The sequence below is a fragment of the Prionailurus viverrinus genome, chromosome X, assembly GCF_022837055.1.
Source record: "Prionailurus viverrinus isolate Anna chromosome X, UM_Priviv_1.0, whole genome shotgun sequence".
Taxonomy (NCBI): domain Eukaryota; kingdom Metazoa; phylum Chordata; class Mammalia; order Carnivora; family Felidae; genus Prionailurus; species Prionailurus viverrinus.
The window spans coordinates 10,169,147-10,185,113 of NC_062579.1; the positions used below are offsets into that span (position 1 = coordinate 10,169,147).

Genomic DNA, 15,967 nt, shown 5'->3' on the forward strand with positions numbered 1-15,967 from the left:
TCTTTGTAGCATTGTGAGTGTGGCTAATGGTTTTGACAGTAGAATCTGGCCGAACGAACTGATCGCTGTAACTTAAAGTATTTTCCTTATTCCATTATGAAAAGACAATTGAAGATTGAGCGTGAAAATTCCTTAAGGAATTACATAGGGTGAAAAACTGTCACCCAGGGGGCGCCTCAGTGGCTCAGTCAGTTAAGTGTCTGACTTCGGCTCAGGTCATGATCTTGTGGTCCATGAGTTCGAGCACCGTGTCAGGCTTTGCGCTGACAGCTCAGAGCCTGGAGTCTGCTTCAGATTCTGTGTCTCCCTCTCTCTCTGCCCTGTCTTCATGCACGCTCTGACTCTCTCTTAAAAATAAGCAAACATTAAAAAATTAAAAAAAATAAAAGGAAGGCTAATGATAGTCTTGAGTTGTGAGGATTGAATGACATAATATTTGCAGATGTTAATATAGTATCTGGCATATAATGTGTGTTATATGGGTTTTGCCTGTTTCATTTGCCACATATCGTGTTCATACAGTATCAGAGCCTTTTAGCTGGTGCCGGACTAAAGGCTGAGGTAGGAGATCAGTCCAAAACCTGAATATGTTCCGTGATGATTTGACAGCATTTAAAAATGTTAAGCCAGAATTGCTTGGTAAAACTGAAGCATTTTTTTATCATGACATTATTATAGGAGTCTTCACTGTGTCAAAATAAAAATTTAATCTATATTTAGTGCTCTGGAATTTTTCCTCAAAAATGATTCATCTTTTGGCCATTGAGTTCCGCTTTTCACAGTTTTAAAAAAGTCTCACTTGAGCTTCTCTGATTCTGGTCCTAAAGAACTGCCGCTGCCTCGCTTTCTGATGTCAAAGACCGATGCTGAGATCCGATTTGGGAACCCGACTGAACTGCATGGAACTAAGGTTCAGATTCCATATTTAATCACAGAAAAAAATACCTTCAAAAGAATGGACGATGAGGATAAACAGGTAAACAGTCTGATCAGGGGTGTCCATTTGATTCTGACAGTGAAACCTCACATAGCCGTGCTTCATATCTACTGTCAGGCTTCTAGCAAATCTCACCATCTGGGATACAATTATAGACTTGGAAGGAAGCCAGTGAAGTTTCCTTGTAGCAAGAAAAAGCTGAAGTATAGCCACCCATTCACCCTTTAGAGCTTACTTGAATGTAGATTGTGTCCAGAGTGAGGCCACTGATTTTTATTTTTTATTTTTAAGTGTTTGTTTATTTTTGAGAGAGTCAGAGTGTGAGTGGGGGAAGGGCAGAGAGAGAGGGAGACACAGAATCCGAAGCAGGCTCCAGGCTCTGAGCTGTCAGCACAGCCCAGTACGGGGCTCGAACTCTTGAACTGTGAGATCATGACCTGAGCTGGTCAGAGGCTTAACTGAGCCACCTGGGTGCCCCAAGGGTATGATTTAATACACTTATTTGATTTCTCTAATCAGTATTTCTAAATGGGTTCTTTGAAATGGAACTTCTAGGATTTTTTTTTTTTAAGTAAAGTCTAAGTCCAACATGGTGGGACTTTAACTCAAGACCCTCAGATCAAGTCACATGCTCTAGTGACTGAGCCAGCCAGGCGCCCCTAGGACTTTTTAATAGATCCTCTCTTCACAAAAAAGGTTTGGAGAAAAGGTTTCTGTGGTTAAATATATTTGGAGAGTGCTGCTTCATATCCTTGGGTGAAAGACTACATTCTGAGGCTTGGAGACTCATAAGTGCTCATTAGCAAATTCAAGGCCCTGACAAGTCCCGCTGTGAAGAGACATGGAGATTTGTGTTTACTAAACTTGTTTCACCAGAGAATCCTTCCTTGTGGGGCTTGTTTGGGATGCCAACTTGGGAAATGCTGCCATTTCACATTTAGCAGGTTAGGGACAAGAGTAGGGAGGAGAGGCTTTAAAAATTAGAGCACTAATTGCAATAGTTAGGTGGTGATTGGTAGAGATGAAAGCATAAAATTTCAGAAAAGTATGCCTATCAAGAAAGAGGTAAATGGTCTTATTTATGCATTAGTGAACCCTGGGGGCACCAAGGTACAGCTCATACTTCTAATAAAGATACTGAATCATGCAGAAAAGTCAAATTACATTGAATATAGTATCTTCTATAAGACCAAGAAATTTGTCATATTTTAGGAAGATGAGTCAAAACGTTTTTTAAATGCATTGTGTAACAAAGGATTAAGTTGAAAAACTATATGGCTCACCATGATAATGCTGGATATATGAGGTGTTGCTGCAGAAGTTTTATATTTATAGCCAAGTGAGGTATAGCATATCTTGTTAAATAACTCAGTGTAATGTTGATGTCATAATTCTGATACATTTTAAATGAGTTCTTTAGGGATATATATGTAAAGGGGTATAGGAAGCTTCAGTCAGTACTCTGGCATGTTTTCCTACCAGCATTTGGAGAGGAATGAGGGTCTGCTGTCCCAAGATGGTTGATACTCTGGGGACTTTCTAGGCCCATCCCTGGCTGCGTGATTGAGGACACGTCCTTTCACCTGAGGGTAGGTTTGTACTCTGCCCATCCCATCTGTTGGTGTGAGGTCACACTTCAAATATTCTTTTCTTTTTCTTGAAGAAGAGTATTTGATCAGTAACTCAGATTGCCTTTTTTTTAGACTAAGAGTACCTATATAGTCTGCATGTTGATTAAAAGTACTGTTTCCTTGTTACTTGGGTACTCCAAAGTTACCAGTTTATTGGTAGCATTGAAAAGGAGGAAACCCAGTAGCAGAGTAAGGTTGTTTGCTTTGCCAGACTCTTACATAAAATTCACATTTTAACTGAGATTTGAACTGTAGCTTATTAAGCCTCCATCCTCCTGTTTAGGAGTGGTTTGCCCATGATGCATTGTTTCATTATCCCCTAGTGTGAAAAAGAAAAAGCTGGCATTTTACTCTGGTACAGTAAGCCCCAGCAACATTTAGCATTAAGCATTTTAAGTGTGTATTTTTAATACCCACATTTGCTGGAAGACTTGGTAAGTGTAAATCCAGGAAATAGGAGCCTTTATTATAAACACATGAAAATTGAATTTATCCACGAAGAGATCACATTTGGGGAGTGTGAATGCTATTTCATGTGATCATTGTCTTCCATTTTCCAAAGGAAAATACTAGTGGAATAACGGAAAGCATTTCATGCTAGTTTTAGTAATTTAGGCAACTGAGTGCTGGCGAGACTTTGTTCTCTGGGAGACTTGAATCCTCAGACACTGCGTTTTAACCAAGCCGTGTTTTTGAGAAAACATTTCCTCCCATTTGTGAAATCAGCCGTCTCACCGGCGGTAGAGTTGCATTATACTTCGTAACTGCCGTTCAAAGCACCAGGCTTCTCAAGTGACTGCCTCTGAACTCTGCTCTGGTTCCTTTGAAGCAGGAAACACAGTCTCCCACGATGTCACCCCTCGCCTCCCCTCCTTCTTCCCCGCCTCATTACCAGAGGGTGCCCTTGAGCCATGCCTACGGCAAACTGCGGAGCAACACGGAGCAGATGCATCCAGGTAAGAGGCGATCTTGTCCAGCTGTCCCAGGCGGTGTCCTAGAGACTCCTTAATCTCTCAGGCAGCAACACCACCAGCTGCTGAATCTCCTGACTTAATTACCTCTGTCTTTGGAAACATGGCTCAATTTAATTTTGTACTCTCAAGCAAGGCTTTTTAAAAAAATAAAATGAAATGTATCCTAGTGGTGCCTTGTGTCCTATCCGAAACAAACCAGTTTCGACTTGTAATTGATTTAGATGATTTAATCCTTCGTATATAGATTTCATTACCTGGGAACATCGCATGTCGAAGGTTTATATTGTCTTGGAATTGTTCCTTTCAGTAGACATTCCAAACATGTTTATATAACAACGGCTTTTCTGAAACTACTTAAAAATATAACTCTGCAAAAGCAAAAGAGGTGATTCAACCTTTAAAGACAGATCACATAAATGAAAATATCTCACTCTTGTGTTTGAGAAGAATAAGGGAAATGGTAGGGGAAGCATTTTGCTGAGAGCATGTGGCGTGCCCAGTTGTGGGGTCGCCTGCTTGCTCACACTTAACGCCGTGCTGGCCGCATTAGCGGTAAGGTACGTTAGTTGTTCCGAGTTGGCTGCCTAGCCTGCAGTGCTTAAGGCTGCGTGCACTCACGGCAGTGCCTTGTCCTCCTGGGGCTCTGGCTCGTACTTTAAGATAGGACCAATTAAAGGTATTCTAGAATCAGTTATTCATCACCCTCCTCTTGTATTTTGTGGGCTGTGTTTGAAAATGACCCAGTTTCTGCAGGGTTTTGCTGCGTTGAAAATAGTGGTGAGTTCTAGAGGGACACAGATAAAAATGTGTGCTAGGCTATAGAGAGGCTATAATATTGTAGAGAGGAGCCAGTGTGGCATAATGAAAAAATTTTTTGATGGGAATCAGAAGGTGTGGGTTTATGTGACTAGCTATGTGACCTTGGGCAAGACACTGAACTGCTCTGAACCGTGATTTCTTCTCCTCTTTTAAAATGGGGTAACACTATTCTATTGGGGTGTTGTGAGGATTAGCGGAAACACGAAGTCTGATTGGAAATTAAGTCCTATGCAAATGCAAGATGATGCTGTTAAGGGATAGTAACAAAAAATCACTCTCCTTAAACTCGAATGTCCCATTGGAGTCTGAAACAAAATAGGGTTGAGAATTCTTCACTTTGCTTTTAGCCTCTCCTGCCTGATTTCCCTAGTTTTAGAAGCAGAGCTCTTTTTTTGATTCTTAATGTTATTTGGGCTTGGACATTGGAGTTTTATGCCCAGCGTGGTGCCTGTTTTTTGGTTTTTAATTCACACGTGAGTCATTTTTTGTTCTACTGAGTCAGCCTATTACCAGGTTCTTCGCTATATCTATATCTATAATCTATATCTATCTATCTATCTATCTATCTATCTATCTATCTATATATATCTATTTGGCTATTCCTTTAAAAACTTGTCTGTATTCACTGTCTCTACTTCTTGCCCCATTCTTTCCTCATTCCAATTGGGCTTCCATTCCCCTCATTGGCAAGGAAACAACCTGCTTCTCTCCGTCTTCCTTGACTCTTAGCAGCCTATGTCAAGGTTGTCCATGCCTTCATTCTTACTTATTTTTTCTAAATGATAAAATGCACATATTTAAAAATCTCCCAAGTTGAGTTTTGACAAATGGATGCATCCATGTAGCCACCACTTTGATCAATAATAGAACATTTCCGGGGCGCCTGGGTGGCTCAGTCAGTTGAGCGTCCCGATTCTTGATTTTGGCTCAGGTCATGATCCCAGAGTCTTGGGACTGAGCCCCACATTGGGTCCTGTGCTGAGTGTGGAGGCTGCTTAAGATTTTCTGTCTCCCTCCGACCCTCTCCCTGACTTCTGTGTGCACTTTCTCTAAACAAACAAACAAACAAACAAACATACATTTCAATCACCCTACAGATGCCCCTTTCCAGTCACTCCCTGGCCTCCAATGTGAGGACTGTTTTGATTTTTATCACCTTAGATTAGTTTTGCCTCTTTTAGAACTTAATATAAATGGAATCATATTGAACAACTCCTCTTATGTGTCTGCTGGCTTTCCCTTGGCATTGTGGTTGAGGTTCATCCTTATTGTTGTGTGTCTCAGTAGTTTGCTTCTTTTTATTACTCAGTTGTGTTTCATTGTGTGAATGTACCACAATTTGATGATCCATTCTCCTGTTGATGGACATTTGGTTTGTTTCCAGTGTTTGGCTGTCATGAGTAAGGATCCAACGAACATTTGTTTGTGAATCTTTTTGTGATATATATCGTCATTTCCCTGGAAGCTAGGAGTAGAATTTCTGTACCTTAGGGAAGGGGTGTAAGAAACTGCCAAAGAGTTTTACGGAGTGGCTGTATATACCCACTGGCGATGTATGAGAGTTCAGTGTTCCTTGCCAGCATTTGGTACTCTCAGTGGTTTCCTTTTCTTCAGTGTTTTTTTAACTGTAGACATTATATCAGATATGAAGACATTTCCTTGTGGTCACTCTTTTATTCTTGGAACATTGTTTTCTAAGTTACCCCTTGCTGGTTTTTCTCCTATATCATGAACCTTAAACTTGACGAGCTACCATTTCAGAGGGTTCTTCTTTGCACAGCACACCCATAGAGAGGAGTCTGAGTGAACAGTCAGTTGCCTGTTTCTCAAAGAGTTTGAGTTTTTTGGCTCTAGCCATCGATTAGGAGTCTGTTAGGTCCCTGTAGTTGTGAACAAGGTCATTCAGAAATAAAACATTTACAGGTACTACCATTTAGACTTCTCCATCTGTCTAAGTCAAAGGAAGGGAGAGTTTTTCTATCTGCAACTTGGTTCAATCTTGTGATTTTTGCTTCTAATTGGTAATATTCACTTCACAGCTTGTTCACTCCTATTTGTATAATGTCTGTAGATTCTCCCCCAGAGGATTTTCTTGGCCTGTTTGCTTCCTTTTCTGTCCTATATCCTCAGGTCAGGAAGTAAGAGAATCCCACATGTCTTCATTCTCTTTCTTCCCATGTTTTCAGAACTCAGTTTTTCTTAAGGCCTTCATGCTCTTTTCCATCTGTTTTTTTTAACTCTCTGTTGTCTTCACCATGTCATCAACCCATCTGACAAACCCAGGATTCCCTTTCCTGTTTCTGTACTCTGTTTTCCTTTTGATCTACACAGTGGCATATCTAAAACCTGTTAAATCGCAGTGACTCTGGTGCTCAGCATTCTAGAATTATTCTTAATTTATGCCTTTTCAGAAAGGAGTTTTGCCGGTGGAATAATTTTCTAGGAATACATTTTTCTGGGGTCATTTCCCTAAGATTCTGCCATGATTCCTGGCTAGTGGGGAATGTTTGTGAGTGTGTTTTAAATCAGACTGAGTGTCTCCAGACCAGTCTGATTCAGAGCCCCTCTTCAACTTCTCTCCTGGCTCCTGCTATTCTAACCTCTGCTGGATGTAGCTGTAGCTCATGTCCCGTGGGTGAGACTTGTGTGCCAGGCATTGTGCAGAGATCTTGATGCGTGTTATTTTCTTCTTAGCACAACCCTTGGAGGCAGATACTGCTACCCATATTTAAAAACCGTTGAAATCACAGTAATACAACCATATAGTTAAAAAATATTTAAATGCCTGTAGCGAAAACAACTTTTCTCCTTCCCACTCAGCTTATTTCTGATCTCCAGAGGCAACTACTGCAAATCTTACCTGTTTCTTCTGATACCTAATGTCTTATCTCTGTATCAAGATATCCGTTCTGCTTTTTCTTACACATCTTATTCTGATGTATCGATTCTAGGAATGTACTCTCTGAAGAGCATGGGCTGTGATGTCAGTCTCCTGGGTCTAAAGGTAGACTTGGTGGGCCTGCATTTCTAGCCTGTGTGACTATGGGTATTTCGCTTTAATGAGTTTCGGTTTTTCTTATCAGTAAAGTGGAAGAACGTTTGCCTCAGAGGTTTGCCCTGTGGATCAAATGAGGAATGTTATATAAACCTCTGTGCCTAACACGGGTCCTGGCACATTGTAGGTGCTCAACTGTTGCCTAGTATTTTCTTTGTATTTTTAGGATCTGGTACCTGTTTGGTTTTTGACGCCCTTAAGTGTTCTTGAAATTCACCTTCTGGATATCATTCATTGGGTTGATGGCAGATGTAGAGTCTTTACTGTGCATTTGCTAGTGATCCCCGTTCTGGTTTGACACTGAATCTCAGAGTGATGAAATCTTTAGCGTTCTTCCCTTTGGAGAAAGATGATAACTTCTAGTTCCTTATGAAACCCCTTGTAAGGGGATCTGAGAATTATTTCTTTTGCATTGAGTTGCATTTGCCAGGTTTTATTGGGGAGGAAGGAGAGTAGAGGCAGTAAGTAACTCTTTCTGAGTTGAGATCCACCTGAGGATGGGACCAGAGTCAGACTGATGATGGTCTGATGATCAGTTCTGATACTGACAGAGCTGATCGAAGCACATGTTTTAGATTTGTGACCACATGGGCTTCGTACACTCACCTCTCCAGTCACGGGCAGGCACGGCCATCCTAGTCTTCCCATAGGAGTAGGAAGAGAAGATCTGCCGTTGAGGCCAGGCCTTTCCAAAAATGATGCCCCATGTGGCTGAGTCTTTGTTCAAGCCTTACTTGATATGTCCATCTCTTCCAAGGGAAGGCCCTTGTAGGTGAGGGGCTGGAGCCATGGGCCAGGTGGCCTCCTTGCATACGTGCTCCTCCTGTGTAGTAGAAGCTCCCTTCCTCTGAGGGGAGCCAGAGGCACGGAGGGTCAGCTGCCCAGGGGAGGCTCATGACCACTAGTACCCCAACCATGGTGCAGTTTACTGTGTTCAAACCTTCTGGTATTAATAGTTATATTCAGTGTTCTGTCAAAATGGAGTGATCTTAAAAATCCTTCTTCGAAGGACACCTGCCTACCGGCTGAGACTTCTTTTTTAACATTTGGATTATGTATTCCTGGGTTTGTGTCTTTTGCAGTTTTTTTATATTTTTATTTATTCTTAGCAGGGTCTGAAAATCTACTTAATACTTTGCCAGGTAATGACTTTTGATGTTTTAATGTATTTTAACTGTGTTATAATGTTGTGTTCCAGTCCCTTGGAGGAAATATAAAAAGCAGATGTGAGCCCAAGAGTGGTTTGCTGTTCCTGATGTACTGTTCTTACACCTCCTTTATTTTCAGGTGATCAGAGTCTGCCCTGGGTGGTGCTGTGACAGGCTGCCCCGCACCCTCTACCGGACCTTATTTATAAGGAAGCTAGAGGAAGCGAGCATTTTACTTCTTGATATTCTTCCAAAAACTCAAATTGTCAACCAGAAATGTTAATCAAAAATGGCTTCATCTTGGGTGATGAGTTCTCTTTTCTGTTGGAGCTGAATACTACCTGGTTATGTTTAACTGTTTTCCTACCATATTGGCAAAGTCATTATAAAATATTTGGGAAATAAAGTGAAAAAAGGCTTTTGTTTTTGTGGCTTAAAAACTTTTCTTAAAGTCACCAAAATTATTTTTAGTTTGGTTATTGAAAGATAAAATAATAAATATAAAATACATTTATTCCTTTTTGTATTTTTCTCTACTTGATTTTACATCCTTTCCAATAAGGAAAAGAAGACTGTGCCATTTATTTTTGAAAAATAAATAGTAACATTGATTCTTAGTGTTCAAAATGCATACTTATTTTCTTGTTTCTTTGGAAGATGGGTGACGAATGCAAGACTTTTAAACTGGCAGGTATATATAGAATTTACCAGATACTTAGAATTTGAGCATTTGTAATATGGCACTTCTCTGACTATTGTTATTGCTTTCTATTCCAATTTATGCTCTTACCATTACACCCTTCAGATTTATTCCTAATCTCAACATGATGCAAATCTTTTCCTGTCTTTTTATGAATCAGTTAAATGGCTTTCGATTGCACCCAGGTTTGTTTGTACAAGGTGGCCCTATGTCCATAAACTCTAATTCCTTTGCTGATTCTTCCCTGAAGAACAGACAGTCTCAGTTTGAGTGTGACATCATAATTTTTGGGTGGAATCTTTTTGTGCTGTGCTGACTTTTCCTCCTGCTTTTTCAGCTCCTTATGAAGCTAGACAGCCCCTTGTCCAGCCTGAAGGACCCTCATCGGGGGCCCCAGGAACCAAACCCCCTCGCCATCAGGCTTCCCTTATTCGGGTAAGTGATGTGGGGTTGTGCCAGTGGCAGACTTTGGGGACATAGCTTTTTGATGGGCTGCCTTTTTTTTTTTCTACAAGGAAGATATAAAACTGCCCCCTTGGGCAAATATTGGACTTCTTGTTTTGTTGCTTGTATATTTTCGTTAGTCTTTTTTTTTTTAAAGTAAGCTCTACCCCCAACGTGGGGCTTGAGCTCACGACTCCAAGATCAAGAGTCACCTGCTTTACTGACCGGGCCAGCCAGGCACCCCTGTTTTCCTAGATCTTTTTTGTAACGTGTGTTTCTACACTTTCTCGGTGTCTCTAGACGAATCCAAGCTGGTTCTTGGTCTTTTGTATGTCAAAATGCCCTTCCACCTGTATCTACTTAGTCTTTAGGCACCTCCCTCAAGAGTGCATTTTTTCCCCCCAAAACAGCCTTTCTTATTTTTGCCTTATTCTTTATTATTATTCATTTGGTGCATACTTAGCTGTTGCCCTTTGTTTTGTGCCTCCAATTACATTGCAGGCTTTTGGAAGGCAGGGGTAGTTCTTAGGCATTCTCTCTCAGTGCCTAGTCCATGCCTTTTGGAGAACAGTTATTTTATGTGTGGTAGCAACTACTGTTTCTTATATGTAATAGATAGCAGTATTCTGACAGAAACACAAGTGATGTCTCAGTTTCTCCTGGCTTAGAAAATTTCAGCTTCCCTTTCTCCAGTGTTTTCTTTTGGATAAAGAACTCATCTGTTTTTTTGTATCTGCAACTGTTATCTTGTGCAGTATCTCTGAGTCCTGTGCTGGGTAGGTCCTTTTCTCAAAAAAAGGGTGTGTGCATGTTGGTGTATGTGTCTGCATGAGAGGAATTACGAAAAAACTGGGTTTACTTTTGGGTGGTTTGTCAGTGTTCAACTTAGGAAGAAGGATTACTAAGGACCTTCGAAGGAAGATCATGGTGTTCACTGAATAACCTCTGGGAATGGGTACTCTGTTAGGCCTAGAACTGTGTTATGGACAAAACTTTATCTTCTAAGGTGGTAGTCTTTGTACAAAGAACTTTCCTAAGGATAATAATTTAGCCATATGCTGTGTATTTATATTTAATGCTTCCTACAACTATAAGATCTAGGTACTGTTATATCTATTAGTGTGGGTGAGTTAACTGTGCCTGAGAGAGGTTAGGTAATGGGTCTAAAGTTTTATTCATAGCCAGTAAGTGGAAGAACCAGAATTTGAAACCAGGCCTTGACCCAGTGTCAAAATCTACGCTTAAAATACTTTACATTAGAGTTCCATACTATAGGGAGGCTACGTTCCGAACTTGCTACATAAATAAGCATTGGGTGTAGTAAGAACTATCCTTGAAAATCGCTTACTGGTACTATGTTGAAGGGCTAACATGCCATTCTCTCCTATGTCCAGAAGACCTCACTTTCACCTCCAAGCTGGAACAAAGAGCTGTTTCTTTAGCTGAGCCCCAGATGCAGTAGTTGGTTGTGTTTAGAGGTCCTGTGGTACAACAATATGTGTCGTTAAATATAAGAATCACATCTGCTGCGGAATGATGGTTTACAATAAGAAAGGCATTGGAGGGACTGGGATTCATCTAAAAGGTTCTACAGGATGTGCTGTGCATGTCTGTGTGGAGTTTATCCTAGTGCTGTGGAGTCCTAATCCTGAACTGTTAGAATGATGCTCACACAAGCAGGAAATCATGGCCTTTGCAGTGGTCAGATAGGGATCACGAGTTCCTTTCTACCTAGTCGCCTGGCAGGGGGGATGCCATGTGTTCTTATTTGGATTGGTGTCCTGTGACTTCTAATCTCTGGGTCCACGTTTCCTGCTAATAGACATGCTTCTTCGTTCAACTGATGTTTACTATATACCTATGGAGGTGGAACAGTCCCAGTCCCTGCCCTCATAGAGCTTCTAGGCAGTTGGAGGAGGTGGCCAATAATCAAACCATTGCAAAGTAAATAAGTCATTATAATATGTGTTGTGAATGGAAATTACACTGCTTTGAGGCTGAAAAACAGCGTGGGGGTGCAGTTATGTCCTACCCTTAGCAGGTAGGGGGCAATCAAGGAAGGCTTTTAGTGGGAAGCCACATTTGAGTTGAAATGGGAAGGATTTGTAGGTGTTAACCAGGTCAGGGGATGAGAATGGGGGAGTAGGCAAGAATATAGAGGGAACTGCGTGTACAACATTCTTTGCTAGTGCTTAGCATTTTATCCACATCCCCTTCAGTGCTCACAGCTGCCTTATGAGGTGATGCCTGTTATCCCATTTTTTTCCCATGTACCAGTCCTCTTTAATTCTCAATTAGAGTATGAAAGGAGTCAAGGGTACCAGGCAAAGGCCATGGTCAGGAATGCAGAATGTGCCTCGACACTGGGCCCTCTTCAGTGGTACTTGCCTAGCTGCTCATGTTGGAGTTCCTTGTAACAGTGACAGTAGTTGAAAAGCACATAAGCTGCCAGCACCATAGGAATCCCGGCGATGGCCCCTTTCTTCACATTGACATACTTGTAACACTGGTAGTAATCTCTTGAAACGCTCCAGCAGTGCCTTCAGGGGGTGAAATCCTGCATCAGTATCCAGCTTGGCAGCTCTCCTAAGTTGACATCCATGAGCTGCTTCTCCTTCACTGGTATGGATGACACCAGCCTGGAGTCCTGGGTGTCTGCTATGTCATCCCATGTTTCCGATGCTAAAACCTGAGATTTAAAGACCTTACGTAATCTGCCCAAAGTCACAGTTAGGAAGTGATAGGGTTGGAGTTCAAACACAGGACGTGATTTCTTAGTCTGGCTCAGGAACCAGATGGATAGTAATATCATCTGGTAAGCTAAGAAGCCCTGGATGAAAAACTGGCCTTGAGAGTTCTGGGGAAAGATCATGAGCTCAGTGTTAGATGCTGGGGTTTGAGCTTTTGAGAGAGTCAAGAGGAGGTGTCAAAGAGATGGTAGGAGATAATGGCTCTGGAGCTTTGGGGAGAGCCAGGGCTGAACATCAGTATTTGCCAGTAGTTGGCCATTAGAAGGACTTAAGGTATCGTCTGGAAGAAACCAGATGGGTTCTTGTGCAGGACTGGCCAAACTCTGTGTGACTTTGGGTAAGTTCCTTCTCTTTTCTATAACATGAATGACTTGGAATGGATTTAACAGTCCATTGTAATAATCTGCGACAGTCTGACTCTCTTAATGTTTGTTTGGCATCAGTGGAAGCCCCGCCCCTGCCCCACCCCCTCCTGTTTGAAGCATTGCCTTCTGTTTAAGATGAGAACAAGGGGCCTTCCTCCAGACAGCACAGTTTGTGGTTTTCATGGCTGATGTGTTTTTGTTGCTTTTGTTCCTAGGTTTCTTCCTCATGGCTGTCAACTTAGTTTGGCTAGACTCTACGTCCCAGAAAGAAAATTGCCAACCTGAATTAGTCTTGTTGATGAGGGGATCTGAAGAGAAGGGTTTTGGTGGTAGGGGATTAATATGGATTGGGCCTGGTGCCAGCTGAGACTGGGATAACTCATTCCCCTCACATTGCCATGTTAATGTGCTGATGGCAACCTTGCTTTCTTCTAGCTTCCTCTGTCGCCTTGTATTCGAATCCTTCCTCATGATAGGATGGGAGGCGGCCTATGGGTACTGGGGGAGGTTTTTAGGGATTCTGGGCCAGTGCTGTTGCAGCTCATGAGCTTGGCATTTTAGAGATGCTTATGCCAAATTCAGCACCCAAATATTGGAATGAGTAGTTTTTTTGCTTAGTACTTTATGAATTCGGGTTTTTGTTTTTTTTTTTTTGTTCAGGGTGAGATGTTTTTCCCCTTGAAATTTCAGACTGAGCTTATTCTATATCTGTGGAGGGTTGACAGTGATTTGTAAAGAAATACTAAGTCTTCTTTCCTGATTCATCTATTATGTGTTTATAGGTCATTTTGTGGTTTACTTTTCACAAAGTTTCCTAAGCAGCTAGACTGTAGTCATTTGTAGTTTGCTGGTGTAGGATTTAGAATTGCCCCGTTTGCTCCCACTGTACTCCACTGCGTCTGTTTTTGCCATGGTTGCCAGAAACTGCTTTGGGTTAAGTTCTTGCTCCATTGACCCCTTGGCAGCTTTTGACATTAACCACTGTCTTGATATGCTCTCATCGTTTGGTGTCCATGATGCCATCTTCTCCTGGTTTTCTTCCTGCTTCTGTGACTACCTCTTACTAATCTTCTTTTTCCATTCTTCTTCTTCCACCAGCACCTCACATGTTGGTGATGCCTGGGTGCGCTTCTTACTCTGTTCCTCTTTAGCCGTATGGAAGCTTATGACCACATATCTCCATCTGCCAGATGTCTTCACTCAGATGTCCCACTGTCTTTCCCACAGAGCCAGCTTTCACCCTTCCGTTCCTGTCTCCATCCATCTGTCAGCACAGGCCAGAATGCTGGTCGCTGTCTTTGACTCATCTCTTGCCCTCCTGCCCACTTAGTTACCAGGTCCTGGCCATTTCACTTTCTAAATGCCTCTCTTACCTGTCCATTTCCCTGCACCTCCTTGGTTCAGGCCATCCTCCTCTGTCACTGAATCTGTTCTGTCAGCCTGTAACTCTTTTTCCTTGCTTCCACTCTTGCCTCTTCAAATCCATTATGCTTACTGCATATAAAAATAGTCTTAAAAATACATATCTGATCACCCTACTCCCTTGGTTGAGACCTGCCCACTGCTCTCTGCATACCACCTACTTCCGAACATGGCCCTCAGGGCCCTGCTGTTCACACCTACTTGTTACCTTTTCAGCCACAGTAGTTCACTTCTCTCCCTCCACACCCTGGCCACAAGGGAGCTACTGTTGTTTCCCTAATAGCCAGTGTCCTTTGTGTGGGAACCTTACTCTTTGTCTTGTCTTTTGCCTTCTTTGTTTTCTCTTTTGCCTTCATTCATGTATACTTTTTTTTTTCCATTGATAACATTAAGTTTGAGAATTTTCTAATATTTCTTGTACATGTGAAGTTTCCATTTTTTCATTCTTAAAAAATAGCTCATTACTCATCTCCTTTATCTGTGAAGCTCAGCCAGAGGGATGGGCCTTCACTCTTTGTGGGTTTCACATTCCAGAGGCAGCTTTTCTTTTGTGTCATTCCAGGAATATTTTAGGCACACATAAATAAATATAGGTATTCATGTATATGTATATTTGTATGTGTATATATTGCATATATTTAGTATATATGTAAATATTAAATATATAAATATTATATATTAAACATATATATTATATATTAACGTATTAATATATATTAATTATTAATTAATTATTATAATTAATATATAATTATATATTAATATATTATATAATTTTTATATATTATATATAATATAATATAATTATATTATATTATATATAATATATAATTATATATATAATTAATAGCTAATTAATTATATAAACAATTAATTAATATATATTAATATATATTAAATATATAAATAAATATTAAATATATGCAATATATTTTTACCTGACTTTGGGAATACAAGTTTGGTAGATCAAATATACTTCCAGGCAGATCTCACTAGAAAAAATTTTATCTTTTATTTTAAATCAAAACATATTCACTTTTTGCACCTAAATATGCATGCTGTAATATTTTATTCTCTTTTTGAAGGGGTGAATGTAACAGTCTTCTGGGGTAAATTCTCAATGCTCACTTGTCTTTATTACTTCAAAGACAAAATAGTGATAGAATTTAGGGAACTTTATCACCCTGCCATTCACTTAGAGGTTTTGGCTTTATTTGTGGTGGAAGTTTTCTAATGAGTAGGCAGACATTGTTAGACCTTGCTAAGCAGCCATCGTTTTAATCTAAAAGTCTGTGAGTTGAAAAACGTTTATTGAACTTAGTTGTCTCCTTTACCCCCCCCCCCCCCCCATTCTCGCTCAATTTCAGTTTCTTGCCATGCCCTCCCCATCCTGCTATGGACTTAATTGTAGGTACTTATGTCCAGAAGCAGATTCTCTCTGCTCCTCGCGTCTATTCGGAATGGTTGTAAGTGGAAAAGAAGTGTGTAAAGGATGCTGAAAGAAATGAACACCCCGAGGCTCTGTTGGAGCAGTGTTGGCAGGAGTCAGAAGACAATTGGTAGCCACTGCGAGTGAGTTGTTCACTGTAGGAGTTTGGATGAGAACAGGCAGAGCTAGACTTTCTGGGAGACTGTCCCTGCAGTTGGAGGACTTTCTGTGGTGTCAAGGGTATTTTATGGATGGTTGGGACTAGGACGCTGGGGGTGGGGGTGACGAGGAGT

At 41.0% G+C, this 15,967-nt stretch overlaps 1 protein-coding gene across 9 annotated transcripts in view; it reads left to right on the forward strand.

Moving 5' to 3' along the window:
- REPS2 (RALBP1 associated Eps domain containing 2) overlaps window positions 1-15,967 on the forward strand; it is a 214,598-nt gene that overhangs the window by 68,371 nt on the left and 130,260 nt on the right. For 7 of the 9 annotated variants that reach the window (XR_007148970.1, XM_047844132.1, XM_047844135.1 and 4 more), the window contains 3 exons: window positions 828-976; window positions 3,398-3,524; window positions 9,602-9,699. Coding sequence is in view for 8 of the 9 variants with exons in the window: in XM_047844132.1 (XP_047700088.1) it covers window positions 828-976; window positions 3,398-3,524; window positions 9,602-9,699 (374 nt within the window). In the remaining variant the exon portion in view is untranslated. The remainder of the gene's footprint in view (window positions 1-827; window positions 977-3,397; window positions 3,525-9,601; window positions 9,700-15,967) is intronic. The other 2 variants (XM_047844133.1, XM_047844136.1) reach the window with 1 other exon arrangement.